The sequence below is a fragment of the Aquarana catesbeiana genome, linkage group LG07 (assembly GCF_042186555.1).
Source record: "Aquarana catesbeiana isolate 2022-GZ linkage group LG07, ASM4218655v1, whole genome shotgun sequence".
Taxonomy (NCBI): Eukaryota; Metazoa; Chordata; class Amphibia; order Anura; family Ranidae; genus Aquarana; species Aquarana catesbeiana.
Genome location: NC_133330.1, coordinates 324,177,059 through 324,200,757, shown reverse-complemented (window position 1 = coordinate 324,200,757; position 23,699 = coordinate 324,177,059). Strand labels below are relative to the sequence as shown.

The window sequence follows — 23,699 nt, the reverse complement described above, 5'->3', positions numbered from 1 at the left end:
AGTAGTACCCTAGAAACAAGGGACTTAAAGTAGAGTTCCATTCCAATTCAATTTTTTATTTTTTTTAAGACTACAATTTAACATGCTCCTCTTAATATGCACTCTTTAGTGTTATGGCTGTAGTCCTTTTTTTATTTAAATTTAGTAAAATTACCTGGATCTCGGAAGCTGTCCATCTCCACTGTGGGCATCTGAAGCCCTCCTGTATCTATTTCTGGGAATTGGTGCAGCTCGCTACCCAGCATGCACCTCCTGATCTTGCGCTTGCACAGTAATACCGCGGCGCCTGCATCACATATTTACTCAGTGCCCGCATCACTTCTTACTGTAAATTACAGCTTGTATTCGGAACTGAGCGGCGCCACTTCCTACCTGGTAGATGCTCCTCCTTGAAAATGGTGCCGAACTCCTCCTGTTCGCATCATTTCCTGACGGGAAATAGCGCGAGATTTCGGTATTAAGAGACCCCCAAGAACTTCTGGGATACATGACGCCGCTATCCCAGGAACCCTTGCGAATCGCCTAGTGACGTAATCGCCTAGGCTGGGACTGCCGGAAGTGCTGGATAAAGAAGAAAATAAAAGGTTTTTCCATTTAGAAAAATTAAAAACGAATTTGCATTGGAAAAAGAATGAGATAAGGGGAAAGTGCATAAAATGGGTGGAACTCCGCTTTAACAACCTAGCGGGGCCTTCACAATTTTGGACCATGTGTAATTGTTTACGATCTGTTATTGCTGAAGGCAATCTAGGAAGGAAGTTACCACCCAGAGGTTAAGCACCGCCCCTGCTAAAGAACTTTTTTTTTTTTTTTCTTTTTATCAACATTGATTGTTGAACCACTTCCGGTCCACCCACTATATATATACTTTGATGTTATATACTGTTGTTATGGCAGCAGCTTGCTGCCATAACCCGGTATTTTTTTTTTTATACAGTGGGCGATCCTCTTTCACGTAAAAGTGGTCCCGGAGGCAGATTTGCCACGGGATCACTTTTATAGGCAGCAGGAGAGGTGCCCTCTCCCCTCTCCTTGCTTCCCGGTCATTTCCCCCGCTTACTGGAGCCACCTGGATCGATGGGCAGGAAGTCGAGTGAGGGCAAGATATCCCCCACTCGACTCTATGCCCTTGGAGGACCGGAGCGACATCTGTGAAGATTTTTAAGTACCATAGTTTGTCACCATTCCACAAGCATGTGCAATTTTGAAGCATGACATGTTGGGTATCTATTTACTTGACGTAACCATCTTTCACATTATACAAAAAAATTGGGCCAACTTTACTGTTTGTTTTTTTTTTTTTTATACATTAAAGGTGTATTTTTTCCAAAAAAAATTGCCTTTGAAACACCTCTTTGCAAATACAGTGTGACATAAAATATTGCAACGACTGCCATTTTATTTTCTAGGGTCTCTGCTAAATATATATATATATATATATATATATATATATATATATATATATATATATATATATATATATATATATATATATATATATATATATATATATATATATATATATATATAATGTTTGGGGGTAATTTTCTAGCAAAAAATACTCATTTAAACTTGTAAGCAACATGTTTTAGAAAAAGGCCTGTTCCTTGAGTGGTTACGTTTATAAGCTAGGTAGATGCAGATGACTTGGAGTTCTCCTTTAACAGCAATTCAAAAGAAACTGTGATCAGTTTGTCCCTGCTGAATGATGAAATAATAGTAACAGTAACCAGCGGTGCTTTTATTCCAGGAGAGCGAGATGCCGATTCATGAATTATTACGACTTTATGGCTATGGTAGCACAGTACCTCTACCTGGAGAAGAGGAGGAGGAAGAGGAGGATGAAGAGGAGGAGGAGGAGGACAATGATGGGAACAGTGGATGCAGCGGGGAAAATAAGGTGAGCATCAGACTAAAGAAGCCAGTATGAAGGTAAATTCTGGCCACGAAGCGGATTCTGACTTCTACTAGTCAGGGCAATCCCATACACCATACAGTGTGTTGGATGCTTCAATGGCTTATTGATTGGTGTGCAAGCTGGTGCTGGCAAGCATCCCTGGTCTCCTAAGTGAAGCAGTCATTATCTCCTGACAGTTCAACTTAGGTTAAAGCGGAACTACACTACACTGCATCAGAGCACCAGAAACCAAGCAACGCTATTTAATTCATTTTTAATAAAATAAACTGGCCCACCCATGCATGTCTCTATGCTTTATTTTGAAAAACCGCCCCCTAGCATTTCTGGCCGTGGCCATCTTGAGTAAGGGCAGATGATAGATGTAGAATTTACCCTGGAATCCATCTGCACTTAGCTCATGCATGCAGACAGGAAGATGTGCTTAGCTGAGAAATCCCCTCCTCCCTTACTGAAGACTCCTCGGATGTATGACATTATTTGCCTAGGCCTGGAAACGAGGAAGTAAATGAAGAAATATAAAAATAAATATTTTTAAAAAATGATATACTTTTCTTCCTAATTACTAATGCTAGCAGCATAAGGATAAAAAATAGTCAATGTTGATTGAGAGAGTGAAGTTACGCTTTAGGGGCTAGGGTGTGGATTAGGAGTTAGTTATTTTCAGAGGTTCATGTAAGCATTTGGGTTCAGGTAGGTGGGGGGAGCATTAAGGGTCAGGGTGTGCTTAAAAATAACATCTTTCTCATCAATTTATGGGCACAGGAAGTCTTTAATCTTCAGGTTATACTGCTGCCAACGGGGAGTTGTGTGCTGGCAGACAAAAATAATGGAGGGAGGCTAGCCCAGGTAACCATTCCTACTACCAGCATGCCTCATTTGCTTGCTAGTGTTTTAGAAAGATGGACATCTTTTCTTCAGCTCTGCCGTGTTAAAGACTAGTGTATTTTTGTTAGCATTTTATTTCCTCCTTTTTTTTTCCAACACTGCTGAACTTTACTGGACTGGAGATGCTTTAATAGCCAGTAACTGACTATTGGGTATTGGGTTCCATGTGGGGTGCTTTCTAATCTCTGAAACCGGACTCAAGTAAAAAAAAGTTGCAGAGTAATTTCCAGATCTACACTTAACTTGTCCTGTCTGTGAAGAAAATTTTTGGAGACCATTGGGAGACACAGGCCCCACCCCCCTCTCTTTATGATCATGCTCTTGGTACGGCTTTCCTAAAAAAAACTGAGGCTTGGTGAGAGTAGGAAAGCTTATTCTGGGCTTGCTTACTTTTTTGTGTCTTTTTCAGTTGTCCAGTCCTCCTGTAGGCGGCAACATAAATCAAGAGTTAAAGATTTCCTGTGTCCCTTTACTTGTACTTCATGTATAGAATTTTAAGCCAAGTACAAAATTGCTATTATACAGATCATCTCTGCATTACATGCATATGTATGTGAATATACATGTATGCAATACATGCATGTGCGTGATGAAATCCCAATTAGACAGAATTTTTTATTTTGCTGATTATATACAATACGCCTAAAGCGGGAGTCCACCTTAAAAAAAAATATTAAAAGCCAGCAGCTACAAATACTGCAGCTGCTGACTTTTAATAAATGTTCCAGGGTCCAGCGATGTCGGCAGTCGAAGCCGATCAATCGTTCGGGTCTCAGCAGCTGCCACCGCCATCCTCGGTGAGGGAATCAGGAAGTGAAGCGTTGCGGCTTCACTTCCCGGTTCCCTGCTGCGCATGTGCGAGTCACGCTGCACGTCCTAACTGGTCCGCGCTATCTCCTGGGACCTGTGTGTTTTCCAGGACACAGAGGGGGGGGGGGGGATATCCGGGTGCGGGAAGGGGCGTGACTCCCTCGGGAGTCTATTCCCGGAAGTGGCTGCAAATACCTGTATTAGACAGTTATCTGCACCCCCCTCCCCCCTGAAAGGTGCCAATTGTGGCACTGGAGGGGGGGGAGGAATCAGGTGAGCGGAAGTTCCACTTTAAAGTGGTTGTAAACCCACGGGGACAAAAAAAAAATACTAGCTCATTATTATATACTTACCTTAGATCGAATCCCCCGCAGCGGTCTCGGCACACCGATTTGGCCGGCGACATGTCTCCCGGAGTTACTTCCGGGTATCGCGGGCTGCGGGGATGTGATTGGCCGAAGCCGCGATGACGTCACTCTAGCGTAACGGCACACTAGCTGAAGAAACGGCACGTATGAGCCGTCTCTTCAGTGCGCATGTGCCGATGACATCGGCACATGCGTATACAGTGAATATCTCCTAAACTATGCAAGTTTAGGAGAAATCCACGGTAGCTACAAGTAAGCCTTATAGGCTAACCTGTAGGTAAAAGTGGCTGTAAAGGGTTTACAACCACTTTAAAGGATAAGTTCACCTTAAAAAAAATAAATGAACGTTTTTTTTGCAGGTAAAAAAAATGTGCATTTATTATTTTTTTTATTGTGGGAGCCTGTACAGCATTGCACCTACGATCTGCAGATGGTGCCATGCAGGTCTCCTGCAGATCTGTCAGTGTATCAGCTGGCTAGTTCCTCCATATGAGGACGCCGATACATTCTGACAGGAAGACTCGATGAACTACCACAGCGCCGTGGTAGTTCAATGAAAACTGCAAGCCGATTGCCGCAAAGGCTGCCAGACCTTGTAGTTTCCCATTTACAGAGGACTGTGAATGAGTGACGCGGCCGGGTGGGCAAAGTGCGTCCTTTTTATAATTTTTATGTTATTTTATTATTATTCTGGCAGCAGACACGGGGAGAAGATCCCCTGTCTGCTTTTACAGTGGGGATGGGGGGCGGTGCATTCATAACCTGTTCCATGTTACAACCTGAATATGGGTATAGCATGTTATGAAATGTGAACTTCTCCTTTAAGTAGGGGATAGCTCAGAAGTTAGAAACCTTTTTGGAAACTTTTATTTTCATTTATTTTTGTTGCCATAATTCCAAACTACCAGTTTTAGAAATATTTTGTTAAAATATCACTTATAAAAGGATTGGCAATGCTGCCAGCTGTTTATAAGCTACAAGTCCCAGCATGCCCTGCTAGATAGTGATTCAGCTTGGGATGAAGTTTGTGGTTTGCCCTTAGCTGATTTAGCGGGAACCTACTTGTTTCATTGCACATACTGATGGGATTTTCCTTTTTTTAAGGATGAAACTGTCAAAGATTCATCTGGTCAAGAAGATGAGACACAATCCTCTGATGAGCCGGCACCATCTGCTACTCAAGACGCACCAGAAGTTACACGGTCCCGGCGATGCAAGTACTTTGATACCAGTAAGTCTCTCCTTTTTAGTCTGTCTTGCTTTTTTTCCGTGATTGAGAGGTCATTCTGGGTTAATGTGAAATAACAATGAAAATTTATTTTTCTCAGATAACGAAATGGAAGAGGAGTCCGAAGATGACGAAGATTATATTCCTTCAGAAGACTGGAAAAAAGTAAATTTTCTTGAAATATTCCTTGTTCCTGAAATGGAACCATAAGTCTCTATAGTTTTGTTTCAGTTTTAAAGTTTCAGCACACTCAAAACGTGGACCGTGCTATGATCAGTCTTGGTGCTAAACCAAACCGTGGCAGCTACATCGTGATTCTGTGGTTTAAAGCAGATTGATGGATTTTTACCCATTTTCTGCATGGAGGGTACCTTTGTCTACCTTCCTTTGGCAATAGCTTTGTGGGAACTTCCTGCTGCGTGATATTTGCGCCTCAGTGTGGACTTCCCTGCTCGACAGAAGTCGGTCCCGCTGTCGGAATACAATGAGGTTGATTTTACTAAAACTGTCGTGCAAAATCTGGTGGCGCTCTGCATTGAGCCTAGGTCCACACTGCTGCGGTATTTCATAGCCGCATTTCAGTCCGACTTCGGGGGTGATTTCAGAGACATCTGTGCGGGTTCATACATAGATGTCTATTGAAATCGCACCCGAAGTCGCCAAAAGTAGTACAGAAACTACTTTTGGGAATCAGTGCGGTGATTCGAACAGTGCTATTCCTGACAATAGCAGCCGATTTGACATGTCAAATCGCATCAATGTGAACCTGGGCTGAAGCCAATAAGCTTCCAGGTTTTATTGTCAATGTTTTTTTGTTTTTTTTTTTTTTTGGAAAATTCTCTATTGGAAAATGATATGGTTTAAAGTACAAAACATAGCCATTGGGGCATATCCCGGCTAACTGATGCACAAAGCCATGTGCGTAACAGAGTACAACTTATCATATAACTCTAGACACACATTGCTCAGATCTACAGTAGGTAGGATTATGACAAGGAGTAACATTACCTGAAAGACTATCTATCTCTCCCCCTATCCACCAGAGCTGGATACTACAAGAGTAATAGGATTAGGTTGTTGTTAAAGTAAATTCCAAGTTTATACAACCGCCCATGCATTTTAAATATAGACCTCAGTGCATTATAGAGCTTAATAAACACTCAGGAGGTCAGTTTAGACTAATCCACTGGTTCCTGGTCATCTACCATGGAATCCGAGTCTGTCCACAGGTGCCAAACATTTTTATACTTCTTGGGGTATCACTGCATTAACTGTTTCCATGAGGACAAGATAGGGGGCCTAGCTGACTTCCATTTAAGTACTATGGCCTTTCTGGCATAAAATAGGAGAATGCCAACGAATCCACTAGTCCAAGGAGACAAATGCTGACTGTCAAAGGGATGGTGGTTAATCCATGGAGGAATTGGGTCACCTCCCACCAATAATCCTGAATCCGTGGACATTCCCAAAAGATATGTGCGTAGCCTGTAGGAGCGCTTTATTGTCAAAGCTTAATTGAACAAGCTGAAGTTAAAATCTGATTGGCTACAATGCAGAGCTGCTCCAGTTTTAGTAAATCAACCTCAATGTTCTGCTGGGGGGGGCGTTTATCCATCCACTTAGTTTGTGTAGATGGAGGAATCTTTTTTTTTTTTTTTTTTTTTTTTTTTTCTTCTCGTTCAGCCTGTTTGCTGAGTGAAGAACAACTAACAGTGTATGGCCAGCTTTTACCCTAATTGTATTTCTTGCAACCTGCATGAAAAATTAACAGATTCCTCCATCCATTCTGTCCTGCGTGAGTGGATGAATCTGCTGCATTGCCGGCTATTGTATTGTGACAGCTGGCAGAATACCTAAGCAGTAGGGGGGAGTTACTAAAATTGGAGAGTGCAAAATCTGGTGCAGCTGTGCATGGTAGCCAATCAGCTTCTAACTTCAGCTTGTTCAATGATGCTTTTCCAAAAAAAAAAAAAACAGGAAGCTGATTGGTTATCTATGCAGAGTTGCACCAGATTTGTGGCACCCCAGTTTTAGTAAACCACCCCCAGTGACTGCATTCGGTTTGGCCAACAATTTCCTGTCTGGCATTTTGGAATTTTTAATTGAAGAATGTTGGGAGGGTGCCAACAGGGCCAACCACAAACCTGTTTTGGCTGTTTTATCAGGTATGGCCAGCTTTATTACTTAAAGAGGAAGTAAACCCCGATGGGTTTTACTTCCTCTTTTGCTCCCTGCAAGGCCTGCAAATGAAAAGCATATGACACTTTCCTGCAAACGAAGCCCGCGTTATCCCCTGAGCAGGCCGCGTCCATGTTCGCCCCCTTCCTTCTGGAGCCACGGACTCCGGCTGTGTGACTGGCCGGAGTTGCGTGCGCCGTCAGTCACGGCACATGCTGGGGGAAGAAACGGCACAGTGGCCTGATTCTTTACAGTGCATGCGCCGATGACGACATTGGCGCACTACAAGGGAAATATCTCCTAAACGGCGCACGTTTAGGAGATATTTCCACTACCTATGGTATTTCCACTACCTATAGGTAAGCCTTATTCTAGGTAAAAGTCAACAAAAAGGGTTTACAACCACTTTAAGCAAGGCTAAAAAAGATGTTGCCATAGAATTTTTTTTTTTCAGTGGTCTGGTTCTTTTAGAAAACCGTGATCCGATTGGTTGCCATGTGATTGGACCCTTTGCACTTTTTTTTTTTTAACAAGAAATGGACCCTTTGCACTTTACACTTTGCAGACATTTTTTTGTAACTTTGCTTGTAATTTTCGAATGTTCATCGTTTCCAATGTTCAGATGTTTATTTGACAGCATTGCTTAATTTTTATCCTTTAGGAGATAATGGTGGGTTCTATGTTTCAAGCCGAAATCCCAGCTGGCATCAGCAAGTATAGAGAAACAGAGAGAGGTAAGCGGTGCAAAAGAGTCTTTTATTATGACCAGATTGCTTTTCCCCACTCCATAAAAGCTAATTTTTCCAAGGCAAATTTTATGAGTCTTTTCTTTGTAGCTGTTAGGAGTGACTAGTCAAAGCATGTTGTACAAACATTTTGCTTTTATAGGTGTTCAAAGTAGTATTAAACCCTCAGCTTTGTTTGAAGCAATCTATTCTGGACCATTAAGGAAATGCATATCATATAGACTTTTTTTTCAAATCACATCCCTAATGACTTGCAATGAGATGTTGTAAAATGCATTCTCTGTTTCTCAGCCAGCATCCCCAAACATCCGGTCTGGAAGGGGCACATTGGACCCGTAACAGCATTGTCACATGACTGGCTGCATCGGGGCTACATTTCCCATCATTCCTTGCTCCATGTCAGCTTCTAATGTAACCCCCTGACTCCCTGTATTTCACATATAAAAACAATTTATAATACACACTTCATGTGCGGAGTTTCTTTAAAGCGATCACTGCCACGGATTGGCATGTGCCTGCTATCTTCTAGATAGACAGCGCTGCCTCTGAATCCGGTGTTGGTCAAGTTTCTGGGGAGTTGAGCAGGGCAATGGCACTCGGGGGGCTTCAGAACTGCCTATATGTACATTACGAATACTTTATTAATCCCAAAGGGAAATTATTACGATGGTTACATCCAACAAGACAGCACATGATCAGAAAAATGAACCAAACAAGACACAATAAAATTACCAATCAGGCTTCATGTACACGGGACGTTGTAACAACCTCTCCTGAACGACTTAACCTGACAGATAGTAACTGACGTTTAAAACTTCCATTTTGCTGCAATTACATGCTGCGTAAGTGTTTTGCTGCGTTTGCGTTTAGAAGCGCTTTTTTTTTCTTAACTATTTTTTTTTCAAATAGCCAAAAATGAAAAATGACTGTAAACGAAGCGCGGATAAAGGCGAGTTACCGCGTTTACAAGTTGTTAGTTATTTGGGCTTTTTAAATTTTACATCCGTCCTGAATGCATTTATTTGCGTTCCAAAAAATGCTTCTAAACTCCACTGCCTAGAAACGACTATAAACGACCCCATGTACATGTACTGATAAGATAACATAGAGGAGAGTACAGGGGCAGCTGAAAAAAACGCCCAACTGCTCCTCCACGTCCGTTTACCAGCAGCAGTGTACATGAGGCCTAACAGCAATTAATACCAAATATAACTAATTTAAAACTAGAGATGCCCTGAAATTTCGACGGCCGAAAATGGTGTTATCGATAAGAAGAGAAAAAGGTGCCGATAATGGCACCGAAAACTCATACGGTTTTGCTGCGATTTTACTGTGCTCATGATGTGTGTTCATAGGCCATGTGACTCAAAAACCGCATCAAAAACATAACACTGGTGCATTATTGATGCGTTCTTGCTGCCTTTTCAGTGCATTTCAATGGGGAGGTGCAGTTTTTTTTAACTGACCAAAAATGCAGCAAGCAGCATTTTTAACACCGCAATGGAAACACAACAGACCAGTGTGAAGACATGCATACGATTTAAATGGATACGTTTTTTCTTGAGCTTTTCTTGCACTCAAGGTGCCAATTTTGGCCAACAATAAATCATCATATTCAATTAAATTTATATTAAGTTGAATAAAATACAATTTTATATATAAAAATATAATTTTCGGTTATTTTCGGCCAAGTGCATCCTGCATTTTCGGTTTCAGCACCAAAATTTCCATTCGGCGCCCCGCTAATTAAAATTATACTTTTTTCTAATAAACCATCCATACTATTAAAATACAACATAAAATAAATAACACAGATTGAAAAAAAAAAACTGAAAATCAAACTACCAAAATGCAAATAATGCTGCTTTCTCTAGCATTACCCCATATAATTAACATAATGCCAACCTACTAAAAAATAAAAACTACATAATTATCCTGACCATAAGCCAGATTAGCTAGTGGCCGCCCGCCCACCATCAAACGATGGTGGGGCGGTGCGGCTCTCGTTTTGGGATGACGGCGTCCCAGAGCGGCCGCTTTCGCGTGCCCGCGCCGTGTTGCTAGGACACAGCGCGACCCTGATCTCTGTCTGCAGCTCTTTAACCATGTGATCGGCTGTGTCCAATCACAGCCGGTCACATGTAAACACAGAAATGCCGCTAATCGGTGCTCCTCGCCTCCCACTGACAGAGTGTGTGGCGAGGAGAGCCGCTCAGTGGCATCTCCACACAGGGGGACATCTACACATGTAATCAGGGCACTGATCATCAGTGCCCTAAATACAGTATAGCGTCAACAGTGTCACCAATCAGTGCCCACCAGTGGCAGCAATCGGTGCCCATTAGCGATGCCTATCAGTGCTGCCCATCATTGCTGTCGCTCAGTGCCCACCAGTTCAGCCTATCAGTGCCGCCTCATCAGCGCACATCATTGAAGGAGAAAATTTTTTTATTTTTTTTGTAAAAAATAAAAAACCCAGCAATGATTAAATACCACCAAAAGAAAGCTCTATTTGTGTGAAGAAAATGATAAAAAATGTGTTTGGGTACAGTGTAGCATGACCGCGCAATTGTCATTCAAAGTGCGACAGTGCTGAAAGCTGAAAAATGGCCTGGGCAGGAAGGGGGTTAAGTGCCCTTTAGGCAAGTGGTTAAATCTTTACATCCAGCCCTCACAGAATGCATTCCTGGCCAGGGTGCACTTGCAATGGTGGCTGCATGAGACCCTGCAACATCATGTGGCCACCCTTAAAGTGGATACACCAGTGACTGAATTTTCAGAAAATGTTTGCTGAGGCTTCAGAAAAAGAGTGATTTATGTCTGCTATAATATATGGGTTTTAAAATGCAAGGTATTGGGGTCTGCCTGCACCCCACACTGTCTACATTTAGTTACATTGATGCATAGCTCCCAAATACTGTCGCCTGGGAGGCAAAATGCAAGGGGTGTGTGGGTATAAGGCACTAAATCTTTTGTTATTTTTAATCCATTATCAAGGGAAGATTGCCTGATTGATGGAATAAAGTACTTTGGCAGCTCATGTATTCCAGGGCGCTTCAGGGAACACCCATGGAAGAATCCAAAATGTCTAGGCTCCCAAAGAGTTCAAAAACGCACATTTATTAGTCCCTCTTCTTCAGAGCTTTAAAGTATAAGTTCACTTAACAAAACAATTTTTTAAAATTTTTTTTAATTTGCAAGTTGAATTAGAATGTATTGTTTTGTTTTTTAAAGTGTTGTAAATTAAAAACTGGTGTTAATAAAAATGATGAATATAAAAAAAAAAAAACGCCCATTGTTTTTTGCAGGTAAAAAATGCGTTTATTTTGGAGCCTGCAAAGATCTGCCGATCTGTCATTGTACCTGTGTGTCCGTACATCCCATACAGGCAAGCAGATACGCTGACCGGAAGAATCAGTACTGCAGTAGTTCATTGGGAACCACAAGCCGACAGCCCCAAAGGATGTTGGGGATTGTAAATCATTCAGATCACAGATCAAACAGAGCTGTGTCAATGAGCGACGCGGCCACGTGGACGGAGTGCCACGCGGCCGCACTGATTTCAAAAAATGACAGCTAGTACAGGGAACTTTTCCCCATACTGCTGTCACGGAGGGGGATGGGGAAGCAGATTCAGCATTGGGAACATGTAACGTTCCCAAAGGTGAACTTAACCTTTAAAAGCATGTGGATTGTCCATCTGTTATGACTGTTGCAATACCTCCTAGATGCAACAACTGGTCGACAATTATATGCAAGCTCTAATGAAGGGGGTTGATTCCAACCCCCAAAATGTGCCGGCTATTACACCTTGTCATCTCAATCGAGGACTAAACTACTGCATTTTGTGCTCAAAGGCATACAGTAGGTTGCCTGCTGAGGAGGTTGTCATGCATTGGCTTCTGCCTCTCACATTTCATGTTGGAAATCTCTTAGTGTTAACTTTACAATACTATGTAATACATCGAGTCTGCTTGGATTAAATTTCCTGTCCCAAAAAAAAACACAAAATCCAATTGTCAGACTTTTAGGAAACAGGTGTTTGGTATGGGGCTCTAGTGGGGGTCTTCTATGGTTGGAGGTGCTGGCTTTTTGGCTGGTCCTGTGAAATGTATACTGTTTTTATGCCTTGTTTTGAATTTATATGGCATTTTGTATGTGATCCTTATTTCCTGATAATAAAAAAAATCTTAAAAAAACAAAAACTTCCTCTCCCACCCTTCTGTGCAGGAAACTTATCTAAAACAGCTTCAAATACCTGTAGTAGCAGAATTAAAAACATTTTTCACAACTTCCCAATTGAATGTAATGTGTTTTTTTTTCTCTTCTGCCTGGAGTTCAACTTTAAATAACAGTTCAAGTTGGGAACCCATACTTCCAACTGTTAACACGGGCCAAAATCCGGATAGGTGGCAGAAGTAGGAACAGACGAATCTTGAAGCCAAGTTGAATTTAAAAACCAGACCCATTTAATGAACACGTTTAATAACCACATAACTCACAGAACAAGTATACATAGTGCCGTAAAGGCGTACATCAAATGCTTAGATGTTACTTTATTGTACTGAACAGAATTCATCAGAATTTGATTTGAATGTTTTATGATGCAGTGTATGAAAATGATGACCAGTTACTGTGGAATCCGGATTATGTTGGAGAGGAAAGAGTGATCGACTTTCTGATAGAGGCATCAAAGAGAACTGGGGAGGAAAAGGGACTGGATGCCATTCCTGAAGGAGCACACATAAAGGACAATGAACAGGTACTGGAGAAGCACAAATAGTGTATCTAGTACTTTCCTGCTGCTTCCCTTTTTTTATTTTCATATTTTATGCTTCAAGGGAAATACTTTTCCTATATGTTTTACATCTTGAATTGCTCCCTGTGTTCATTATTTTGCTTGGGCTTCCTTGTTGGGAGAACTGTAATGACTGAATCAGGTCAGACGCAGAACTCTGGGTGGTCACTTGTGTCTGACTCTTTATCCTTCGTTGGGTACTGTGGTTTTTCTAGCAAGCCATTATAGGATACAGTAGAAATGTACCTGTCCTTCCATTAAAGCTGAACTCCAAATAGCTAATATACACAGGTAAACTACTTTTATATGAGGAGTTTTACCCGACAAACGATTTGTATTTTTGTCTATCCAGTCCTGAGATTACACAGTTTGCAGAATCTCAGTATAGCTGTCTGCCCGTACCTCCCTTATGTGCAGACAGTTACTGGAGAGTAGGAAGATCAATGAACTACAAGAACAACTTCGAGAGCGCTCACTTCGCAGTTCATTGAGAGCTACAAGCTATCTGCCGAGGTGGCAGATGGTAGTTGTAGTTCATAGATCACTGTGAATGAATAATGTGACCATGTGGGTGAAGCCCAGCGCAGCTGTGCTTTTTTTTGTTTTTTTTAATATTTTTATTGAGTTTTGCATAGCATGCCAAAATAAAAGGACAATGGAGAGGAGTAATAGAGGGAAAAAAAATAGTCTACCGGGTAAATCAATGGTAAACGTGAGAAAAACAGAATATCATGTCCAGAGAAACACGCCTCTGCAAACTACATCTTCCCAGAGAAATGCTACTAACATGTCATAGCATAACCTACCACTAACACATTCCTACTACTTGGAAACATGGATAGCGAAGGGATGCCTGCCCAGTAGCTAGAGGACACATAACCAAATCTATATTAAAAAAAAAAACAAAAAACAAAAACCTTTTATAACAGTGACCACATGGGGCCTAGTGCATTGACCGGGGTTAGCGTCAAGTGTAATGCAAGAAAACAGAGAAAAATGGGATTGGTGACCTTGAGTATTAGAAGATCAAATCTTTATTTTCCCTAGTGAGTTCCGCACGTCCGCCTTGACCTACCATTCCGAGAATTGAAAAGAAGACATTTAGTAGTTCAGGAGCTGAAAAGGTTGACTCAATAAAGGATCTCCAGTGGTCAAAGAATCTCTTGGTGGGTCTGAAGTTTTGGATCAAAGTGTCCAATTTTTCCATATAAAAGAGAATTCTTTAATCTCGTTTGAGGGTAGTGATGGCAGGGACTTCTGGAGATGTCCAAGCTTTCAGAAGGACCCTACTATTAGTAGGCTAATATAGACCCAGGGGGGCAGTGGTCGTGAGCTTGAGACGCCTGTTGGCGTTCCACATATCCAAACAGACACAGCAAAGGGGTCTTGGGTAAAGATATCGCTGTGACACAGGTATATAGCAAACAACTTGGTCCCAGAAGGAACTGATGGGTGGGCAAGACCAGAAACAGTGTAGCAAGGTGGGTCTGCTAGCCCCACCCTGTGCTTTTTTTTTTTTTTTTTTTTTTTAATTGTGACAGTGGGTGCAGGGAAAAGATCCCCCCTCCCACACTCACTGCGGGGAATCAGAGGGGCGCAGACAGGACCTCTTTGGTAACATCCTACATGTTACACCCTAAATGCTGGTGTAACATGTTAATGTGAACTTATCCTTTAAGTAAAACCTGCAGGTCTTGTCTCCTCAACCACACTCTGCTCTCCCCCTCTATCAGCATAGATCCTTGTACTGCAGCACAAATGATTTGGCTCCTTATGCTGTCCCCACCTCCTCCTTCCCAGTCGGGGGGCTGCAGGAGGCTGATACCAGGTCGGGTATTAAATACAGAGCTGCAATAATATGTGTATCTTACATGTGCCTGTAGTTCAGCTTTAAAACTACACTACACAGCTGGTGTGTGCACACCTTGAAGTGTCAAATAGCAGGGGCTCTATGGGAAGAAGTTCATATTTTGTGGGGAAAAAAACAGCAATAATTTATGATACTGTAATTTAGCAAACTAAATGTCATTTTAGGCTTTAAATTTAAAAGTTGTCACCACAGTCCCTCTCCTAATGTTAAAATAATTATACAGATCTTCACTAAATACAGCTTAAAAATTGTACACTGCTCTAATGAATTTTTGATTAGCGGTATATTCCCTGGGGGGTGTGCACACATCACTGTTTGTATGGTTGGACCTGTTGGAGGATGTCTAAACCCAAGCACAAAATGTAATATGTTGCAGCTTACCTGTCCTTAACAGCTTCCATAAAGGGCCTATTCTGGCACTCCTCTCCTACATGTAAAAATCATCAAACATTTTATATATATATATATATATGTGTGTGTATGTGTATATATATATATATATATATATATATATATATATATATATATATATATATATATATATTGTGTATATATGTATGTATGATGATTTTATGTTTATATTGTTTTAGCAGACACCCTAGGGAATAAAATGGCGGTCGTTGCAACTTTTTATGTCACACGGTATTTGCGCAACGTTTTTTCAAACGCGTTTTTTTGGGGGAAAAAAAGTTTCATGAATTAAAAAGTAACAAAACCGTAAAGATAGCCCTTTTTTTTTTTTTTTTATAATGTGAAAGATGATGTTACGCTGAGTAAATAGACACCCAACATGTAACGCTTTAAAATTGCGCACACTCGTGGTATGACACCAAACTTCAGTACTTATAAATCTCCATAGGCGACGCTTTCAATTTTGTTTACAGGTTACATGTTTAGAGTTACAGAGGAGGTCTAGAGCTAGAATTGTTGCTCTCGCTCTAACGCATGCGTCGACACCTCACATGTGTGGTTTGAACAGTGTTTACATATGTGGGTGGGACTTGTGTGTGTTCGCTTCTGTGCATGAGCACGTGGGGACAGGGGCACTTTTTTATTTCTCTTTTTTGATCATTTTTATTCCTATTACAAGGAATGTATACATCCCTTGTAATATGAATAGTGTGTGACAGGTCCTTGATGGACCTGTCCTCTTGATGGGGAGATGTGGGGTCTAGAAGACCCCACATCTTTCCTCCAGGCTGGAAAGCATCAGATAAAAAAAAAAAACAGCAAATCTGAGACTTTCAAGCCTAAATCCCTGCTTTGTTGACATCCGTGGCCTGGAGGGGACGTCATAACGTCGTGCCCAGGCCTCCGACTGTCATAGAGGTGACCGGTGCTTAGTTGAACAAGCTGAGGTTAGAAGCTGATTGGTTTGTATGCAAAAGTGAGACTGATTTTGCGCTCTCCAGCTTTAATAAATAAACCCCGAAGTGTCCACTCACTCACTCTATCTGTGTAAGCGAAGTGTTGTCCCCCCTACGACAGGAAGTGTGTCCTACAGAACAGTTCCCCCTCTGCTCATATCCCTACCATTGTGGGGAATGGTTCTTCTTGTGGCTGATAACATTGCTTGAGATGACATTGAAGACTCTTTTTCCTGATTGGCTAGGACACAGCAACGGCCTCATTGGCTCCTGCTGCTGTCAAATTCAGCCAATCGGGAGAGAGGGGGGGTGGGGCCGAACTACAGCTCCGTGTCTAAATGGACACATGAAGCTGCAGCTCAGCTTGGGTGCCCCCATAGCAAGCTGCTTGCTGTGGGGGCACTCAACAGAAGGGAGGGGCCAGGAGCAGCAAAGAGGGACCCGAGTAGGGGAGGATCGGGGCTGCTCTGTGCAAATCCACTATACAGAGCAGGTAAGTATAACATCTTTGGTATTTAAAAAAAAAAGAGAAACTTTACAATCACTTTAATCTATGTAACTAAAATTTGACTTGGTTTGTTTCCCTCTAGGCCCTTTATGAGCTGGTGAAATGTAACTTTGATACAGAAGAAGCACTGAGAAGATTAAGGTTTAATGTGAAAGCAGCACGTGGTAAGCACCCATCTTTTGAAAACAATGAAAGTCTTGCTGTGTCCTTCACTGGACTTACTGACAGTTTCCTGTGTGCATAAAAATGTCTTCCAGCAGTATCAGAACACTATATAATATTTTCTGTTGTGATAGAATTTTGCAGTTCCAGGTAAAAAAAAAAAAAAAAGAAGAAAAATGTAATGTTTTTTTTCTATACTTCCCTCAGAAGAGCTCTCTATTTGGACAGAGGAGGAGTGTCGGAATTTTGAGCAAGGGCTTAAAGCGTACGGAAAAGATTTCCACCTGATTCAGGCAAATAAGGTAAACGGCAATTAACTAATTGTATTGGTGTTCTTCAGACTGAGGGAAGAGATTTTTGTTTTGTACCAGTTGGTCAATAGATACAATTTTTGGGATTTCTAGCCTTGGCGTAAAGGGGTATTAAAAGCTTATCAATGCAAAAAAAAGACAGTTTTTATTTTAACCTAACAAGATAGGTATGCTTTTTGCTTATTTTAAAAATATGTAAAGAGACACTCAACTACCAGCTCAGGGCAGAGTGACCATGCTTGCTCTCCAGCAAGGTGTACACGTTGTGCCCATCAGTGTGTGGCCAGTCACCAGGTACAGTGTCGGGTAGGGGCCGTAAAGTCATGCAGATGCACTTAGGGTGGACTTCTGGACCAGGGCTGCGGCAAGGTAACCTGTTTTTTTGAGCATACCTTGGTTTGGGGGGAGGGGGCCACTGTCACTTTACCCTCAATATAGACAGGTAAGTAGAAAGCAGTAAGGGCTCTTTCACATGGAGGATCCGTATGTCCGTTTTTCATCCTTCCGTTTTCGGATGAAAAAAGGACATGCATGTATCCCTATGGAGCGTCGGATGTCAGCGGTGACATGTCCGCTGACATCTGACCCGCTCCGATCCGAAAAGTGTAATGGAGGAAAACCCTACTTTTCCATCCGTTATCGGATCGGGTGACGACGGACTCTACGGTCCGTCATCATCCGATCCCCCATAGGGGAGAGCGGCGCTCTGACAGGTGCAGCGACGGACCTGTCATTTTCCTGCTCAGCGGGGATCGGCGGAGCGATCCCCGCTGAGCAAGCGGGTGTTCACGGGGCGGATCATCACTGATCCGCCCCGTGTGAAAGAGCCCTAAGGCCTGGTTCACACCTATGCAGGATGCAGGTTGCAGTTTGCATATTCCAGGTGCATTTTGCGTTTTTCAGTACACGTTTTTGACCCATTGAAGTCTAAGGAACCGGAAAAAAGCCCCTTGCCCTTTCCAAAAAATGCACAGATGTAAACTACAGCCATAGGAAACCATGTTAAACGGTCTGTAGTGTGTTTCTGCAAAACTAAAAATTCACAAAAAAAAAATTCACAGGTGTGAACCAGGCCTAAGGGTGTGATGTGGAAAGTAACAAAACAATGCAGGCAGTGAATCTCCAAAAGAGCAAGAGGCTTTATTAACATCAGCTGCAGCTAGGAGAAAGTTCATTATTTGCACGAAGAAAGAAGGATCGCAGGCCGTTTTTTTTTTTTTGTTTTTTTTTAACAGTTTCACTTTAGATTACATGTGGTACAACATGATTGGTTGCTAGAAGCTACAATCGTAACTAACCATAAATCTGACATCTGTCATACAACCAGTTAAATCTATTCATTACCACAATTCCTATATGGTTATTATATTTTTACAAACTGTTTTTGTCTTGTACCCAGTTAAAATCCTTGTCTATAAATAGTATGACACCCAACGTGTTCATCATTTAAATCAAACTCTTCTTGTTTTGGTAAGACTTCTCCAACCCAAGGACATTAACATATTCACAACTTGGGAAAATTAACTTTCGTTCACCCTACCCTGTGCGTTAAATGCTTAGAAGTGTGTAACCATACAGTTCTATATATGTATGCATTTATTGGTCACATAAATAAGTGTGTGTGTGTGTGTGTGTGTGTGTGTGTATATATATATATATATGTATGTATGTGTGGAGGTTTTGAATCTCCAGAAAAAAAAAACCTGCAAAACAAAGGCATAATGAGCTAGTGATGACGTTGCACGGGACCCACCGGTGACACCACAGGCCCTGAAGAAATTGCGCAGGTGGCCGTTTCTTCAGGGCGCATGCGCCGATGACGTATATGGTAAATATCTCCTAAACGGTGCAAGTTTAGGAGATATTTACAGTACACAAGCACACAGGGGGAGTTTACTTCCTCGTTAACGGTTTTATTTAATAGTTTCTAACAGATTATATATATATATATATATATGTATATATATATATATATATATATATATATAATATATATTATATATATAATGTATGTATATAGAGAGAGAGATATCACACGTAGTGTTTTTCTTATTCAAGTATATTTCAAAGTATTCGTTAAGAAACAGGCAGACCCTTATCTTATGGACCGGTCAACTTAATGTACATAGTTTTCCCTGCGAGTGCGAGTTTTATTTCATTTCTTGTCAAGGTTGTTCTTCTTGATAGTGGTCAAGAGTTCAACTTTTAAATGTAGATTGTCTATATTATGAAATCGTATAGTATACATTTCTAGAGACTAATAACTATTGCTTAATATTGAATTAATAACAATGATGATAATGATACCACAATAATATGAATTATACTTACATTATCAATAACACATATGCAAATTAATATGAAATGCATGGATTAATATGAAATCCAATATGAAATGCGTGTGTTAATATGAAATCCTGCTACAGGTGCCACACCGATGGTGATAGCCCAAAGTGATTTTTTTTTTTTTTTTTCAATTAAATAACCCATAGAATAAATGAGCCAACATGTTTTCGGGGTTCACACATTCCTCCTTCAACAGGGCTTCAGTATGTAACTTGCCAATGCCTGGGCTGTTTATAGAGCTGAGATCAACTATTGCCATCTGTGGGTTGTGCAGGGAGCAGCCTCACCAAAGTGATTCAGTCATAAATGAAACACACTAGCATTGGATATTGATAATATGAGATCTAGAACGTCTTATGCATGGACAGGTGACGTTTTTTGTTTTTTTTGTTTGTTTGTTTTGTTTTTTTCTTTTTTCCTGTTCCGGGGGAAAAGTGACAATCTCTCACTAGCCCAACCCCTGACTCACTTATAAACTCCTTTCCTGGCATTCCATTCTTCTGTGGGAGCCACTACAAAATACTTGGCATATCCAGGTATGGGATGGGGCATGTGACTTTCTGCCTTGATGCAGTTCTTGGGCCTAGTGGACAATTGCAGGAACCTATTAGTTTCTGCTTCTGAGGAGATTGTAATCTACTACCCCACAGCCAAGAACTGTAGGGCTAATTCTAGTAGAAGCCTATGAATCTACAAATACTCTATATATTTATGATGGGTAGGCAATGCTTGCAAAAGTGGAGAGAGATATAAACTCCAGAAGGGCAGGGTTCCTTCTCAGAATTGTACATACACATACCCTGGCATTGTAAAAGATAACCACTATACTACTGTCCTTGTGTGATGTTGCATGTAGCCTTGTGTACCTGATTGGGCGAATGTTGCCTTATCTCCACCCCTAATGCTTATCATAGGTAAGAACACGGTCTGTCGGAGAGTGCGTGGCTTTTTATTATATGTGGAAGAAGTCCGAACGATACGACTTCTTCGCCCAGCAAACTCGATTCGGCAAAAAGAAGTACAACCTTCACCCCGGCGTCACGTGAGTACTTTGTATAGAGACAGAAGAATGAGGCTGCGGTGTGTAGGCTTTTGATATGACGAGTCGTACAATGTTACAGCTTGCAGGACCACTAATCAGCATTCTGTACAGATGACAATGGCGCTACAAAGTAACTGCATTTAATATCATTGTTAGAATTTTTAAAGATGATGATTATCAGTGCTTGAAGTGCATTTCTACTGTGGAAACTGTGCCCACAAAGACAAGCAGAGGAAAAAGAAAAAAATCTATGAAATAAGTCTAAGGTCCCTTTCTCACGGGCGCCTCCTTGGAACGGATTACGCTTGCTCAGTGTGTGTGTGTGTGTGTGTGTGTGTGTGTGTGTGTGTGTGTGGGGGGGGGGGGGTCGCTCCGCTGATCCCAGCTGAGCAGGCGGATGACCGGTCCTGTCCACTCAGCTGGGTAGAGCAGACACGGACCTAGTCCTGCTCTCCTCTATGGGGAAATCGGGAGGAAACGGACCGCCTGTCTGTTTCCATCTGATTCCATCCGCCAGTCGGATGAAAAATAGGACCACCATTTGTCTGGATTTTTTGTGCAGGATCAGAAAGACATTTCCACTGACATCAGCCACTCCATAGGGGAGACTGTAAGGTCCAATCAGGTCCGCATGAAAAACTGACAGGCGGACCCGATTGGACAGGCCGTGTGAAAGGGCCCTTATAGTAAAGTCCAAGCCACAACACAAGTTACGTACAAAGAGAAAGGCCTAAGGAAATGCTTTATGCAACATTAGCATCTTTATCACAAAATCAAACACATATCTTGTATAGACTTCAAAATCCCCCTCTAAAATATTTCAGTGAGTTCATATAAAATGCCCTACATTGTCAGCCAATGCAAATCACTCACGCGTGCGTACATTGGTCAAACGGAAAGGGGTATCAGTACCTATGGCACAGTATGGCAGCAGAACACTATTAAGAGTCCCCAACACTGCATAGGGGACCAGGATCTAACATCAGATGGCATCTTGAATATGAACGGTAGCAAAAGCCTAGGCTGGAGGATATATATCTATATCTATGTATTGTGGTCGGCAAGTGAATGAATTAAAGACTTGTATAGCGCTACAAATGCGAACTTAATCGCTTCAAGGCCAATGCTGGGGCTATGATCAGCAGGTGACAACCATGCGGGCTATGATCAGCAGGTGACAACCATGCGGGGCTATGATCAGCAGGTGACAACCATGCGGGCTATGATCAGCAGGTGACAACCATGCGGGGCTATGATCAGCCGATGACACCCATGCGGGGCTATGATCAGCCGATGACACCCATGCGGGGCTATGATCAGCCGATGACACCCATGCGGGGCTATGATCAGCCGATGACACCCATGCGGGGCTATGATCAGCCGATGACACCCATGCGGGGCTATGATCAGCCGATGACACCCATGCGGGGCTATGATCAGCCGATGACACCCATGCGGGGCTATGATCAGCCGATGACACCCAATGCGGGGCTATGCTCAGCAGGTGACAAGTGGTTAATATTCGGATGAGGAGTCAAGGAGTAATTTTTTGCAGCTAGTGGCTGGCTTTCTCATTAAAAACTGAAGCGGCAGGAGGGGAAGTGATCCTCCCCCCACCCCCCCCCGCCGATGGCCGGTGTTTCTCAAGCTTTACGTTTCTGCCGGTTTGCCCCACAAATGGCTCCCATAGGCGATCAAAGAGTAGATACTCTTTAATCGCCTCTATGGCCTTGGAGGACCGGATCAACGTCATGACTTCACTTCCGGTCCAGGCTGGATGTAATTCTTTTTTTTTTTTCAATTTAGAGGACCTGTCATCCTTATTTCTATTACAAGGGATGTTTACATGCCTTATAATAGGAATAAAAGTGATAAAAAAAAAAATTAAAGGGACAATATAAAAATAAAAAGGTAAAATAAGTAAGAAAAAAAAATGTAAAGCGTCCCCATCGTGCTTGCGTGCAGAAGTGAACGCTTATGCAAGTCGAGCACGCATATGTAAATGGTATTCGCGGCACACATGTGCGGTATCGCCACTAACATTAGAGCAAGAGCAATAATTCTAGCGCTAGACCTCCTATTTAACTCTAAATGGGTAACCTGTAAAGGCAATTAAAGCATCACCTATGGAGATTTTTAAGTACCGTAGTGTGTTTTTCAAAAAAACTAGCGTTTGCAAAACTGCTGCAAGAATACCGTGTGACCTAAAAAATTGCACCAATCGCCATTTTATTCCCTCAGTGCTTTCTATGTATTCCAATGGCCCTAGTTCACACCAGTGTAGTCAACAGAAGTAGAACATGCTGCATTGTTTTCTGTATGTAACTCAGCAAAACGCATAAACGCACATGTCCTGAATTGGGATGAAGAAGAAAAAATGCACCAGAAGGCATCAAGAACATGCATGCGAAAACATTCAGAATGCAGAAATTGTGGTGTGAACTGGCCCTTAGGGCAAATTAGCATTACTAGATGTTCTCTATAACAGGGCAAATCTTTACATTCTGTTCCATCTTAACATGCATGTGATTAGACCCAGGCAGACAAGGAGAATGTCGAGGGTTTTCCCTGGTGCTCATGTGTGAAGTTTGTACAGTTTGTACATTGACCAGCTGTCTCCCAGGTTGTTTGATTGCATTGAACTATGGAAGGTATGAAGTAAATATCGAGGTGTCTTCTTTTCTAGGGATTATATGGATCGCCTTCTGGATGAAAGTGAGAGTGCTGCTTCCAGTCAGGCCCCGTCTCCCCCTCCCACTAATTCTAACAGCAGCACCAGCCAGTCTGAGAAGGAAGACAGTGCAGCCAGCAACACTAACCAGAATGGTAAGACAGACTTAAAGTGGACCTATCGTTATTTTATTCATATATATTTATACCGTATGTATCTGTGTATAACACGCATTTTTTCCCTCCCTGAAAATTGAGTGCAAATAATGTGTGCATGTCATACGCCAATATCTTCATTGGGGAAGGGGCGCGAGCGCCGCCAGATTACACAGAGCGGGGATCTCCTGTTTACTCGTGGCTTCTGTAATGCGAAGTCCCGTCTCCTATGATGGACGTCACATGTCCTGACATTGGACCAGTGTTCTGTCTATCATAGGAGCCGGTCCAGGAGGCGGGACTTTGTATTACAGAGGATGCAGACTAAACGGGAGA

At 42.0% G+C, this 23,699-nt stretch overlaps 1 protein-coding gene across 4 annotated transcripts in view; it reads left to right on the top strand.

Moving 5' to 3' along the window:
- Nucleotides 1-23,699, top strand: part of MIER1 (MIER1 transcriptional regulator) — a 70,087-nt gene that overhangs the window by 28,830 nt on the left and 17,558 nt on the right. For 3 of the 4 annotated variants that reach the window (XR_012235368.1, XR_012235369.1, XM_073593783.1), the window contains exons 4-12: nt 1,751-1,900; nt 5,086-5,212; nt 5,310-5,374; nt 8,049-8,121; nt 12,744-12,895; nt 16,759-16,840; nt 17,046-17,140; nt 20,410-20,537; nt 23,224-23,363. Coding sequence is in view for 2 of the 4 variants with exons in the window: in XM_073593783.1 (XP_073449884.1) it covers nt 1,751-1,900; nt 5,086-5,212; nt 5,310-5,374; nt 8,049-8,121; nt 12,744-12,895; nt 16,759-16,840; nt 17,046-17,140; nt 20,410-20,537; nt 23,224-23,363 (1,012 nt within the window). In the remaining 2 variants the exon portion in view is untranslated. The remainder of the gene's footprint in view (nt 1-1,750; nt 1,901-5,085; nt 5,213-5,309; nt 5,375-8,048; nt 8,122-12,743; nt 12,896-16,758; nt 16,841-17,045; nt 17,141-20,409; nt 20,538-23,223; nt 23,364-23,699) is intronic. The other variant, XM_073593784.1, reaches the window with a different exon arrangement.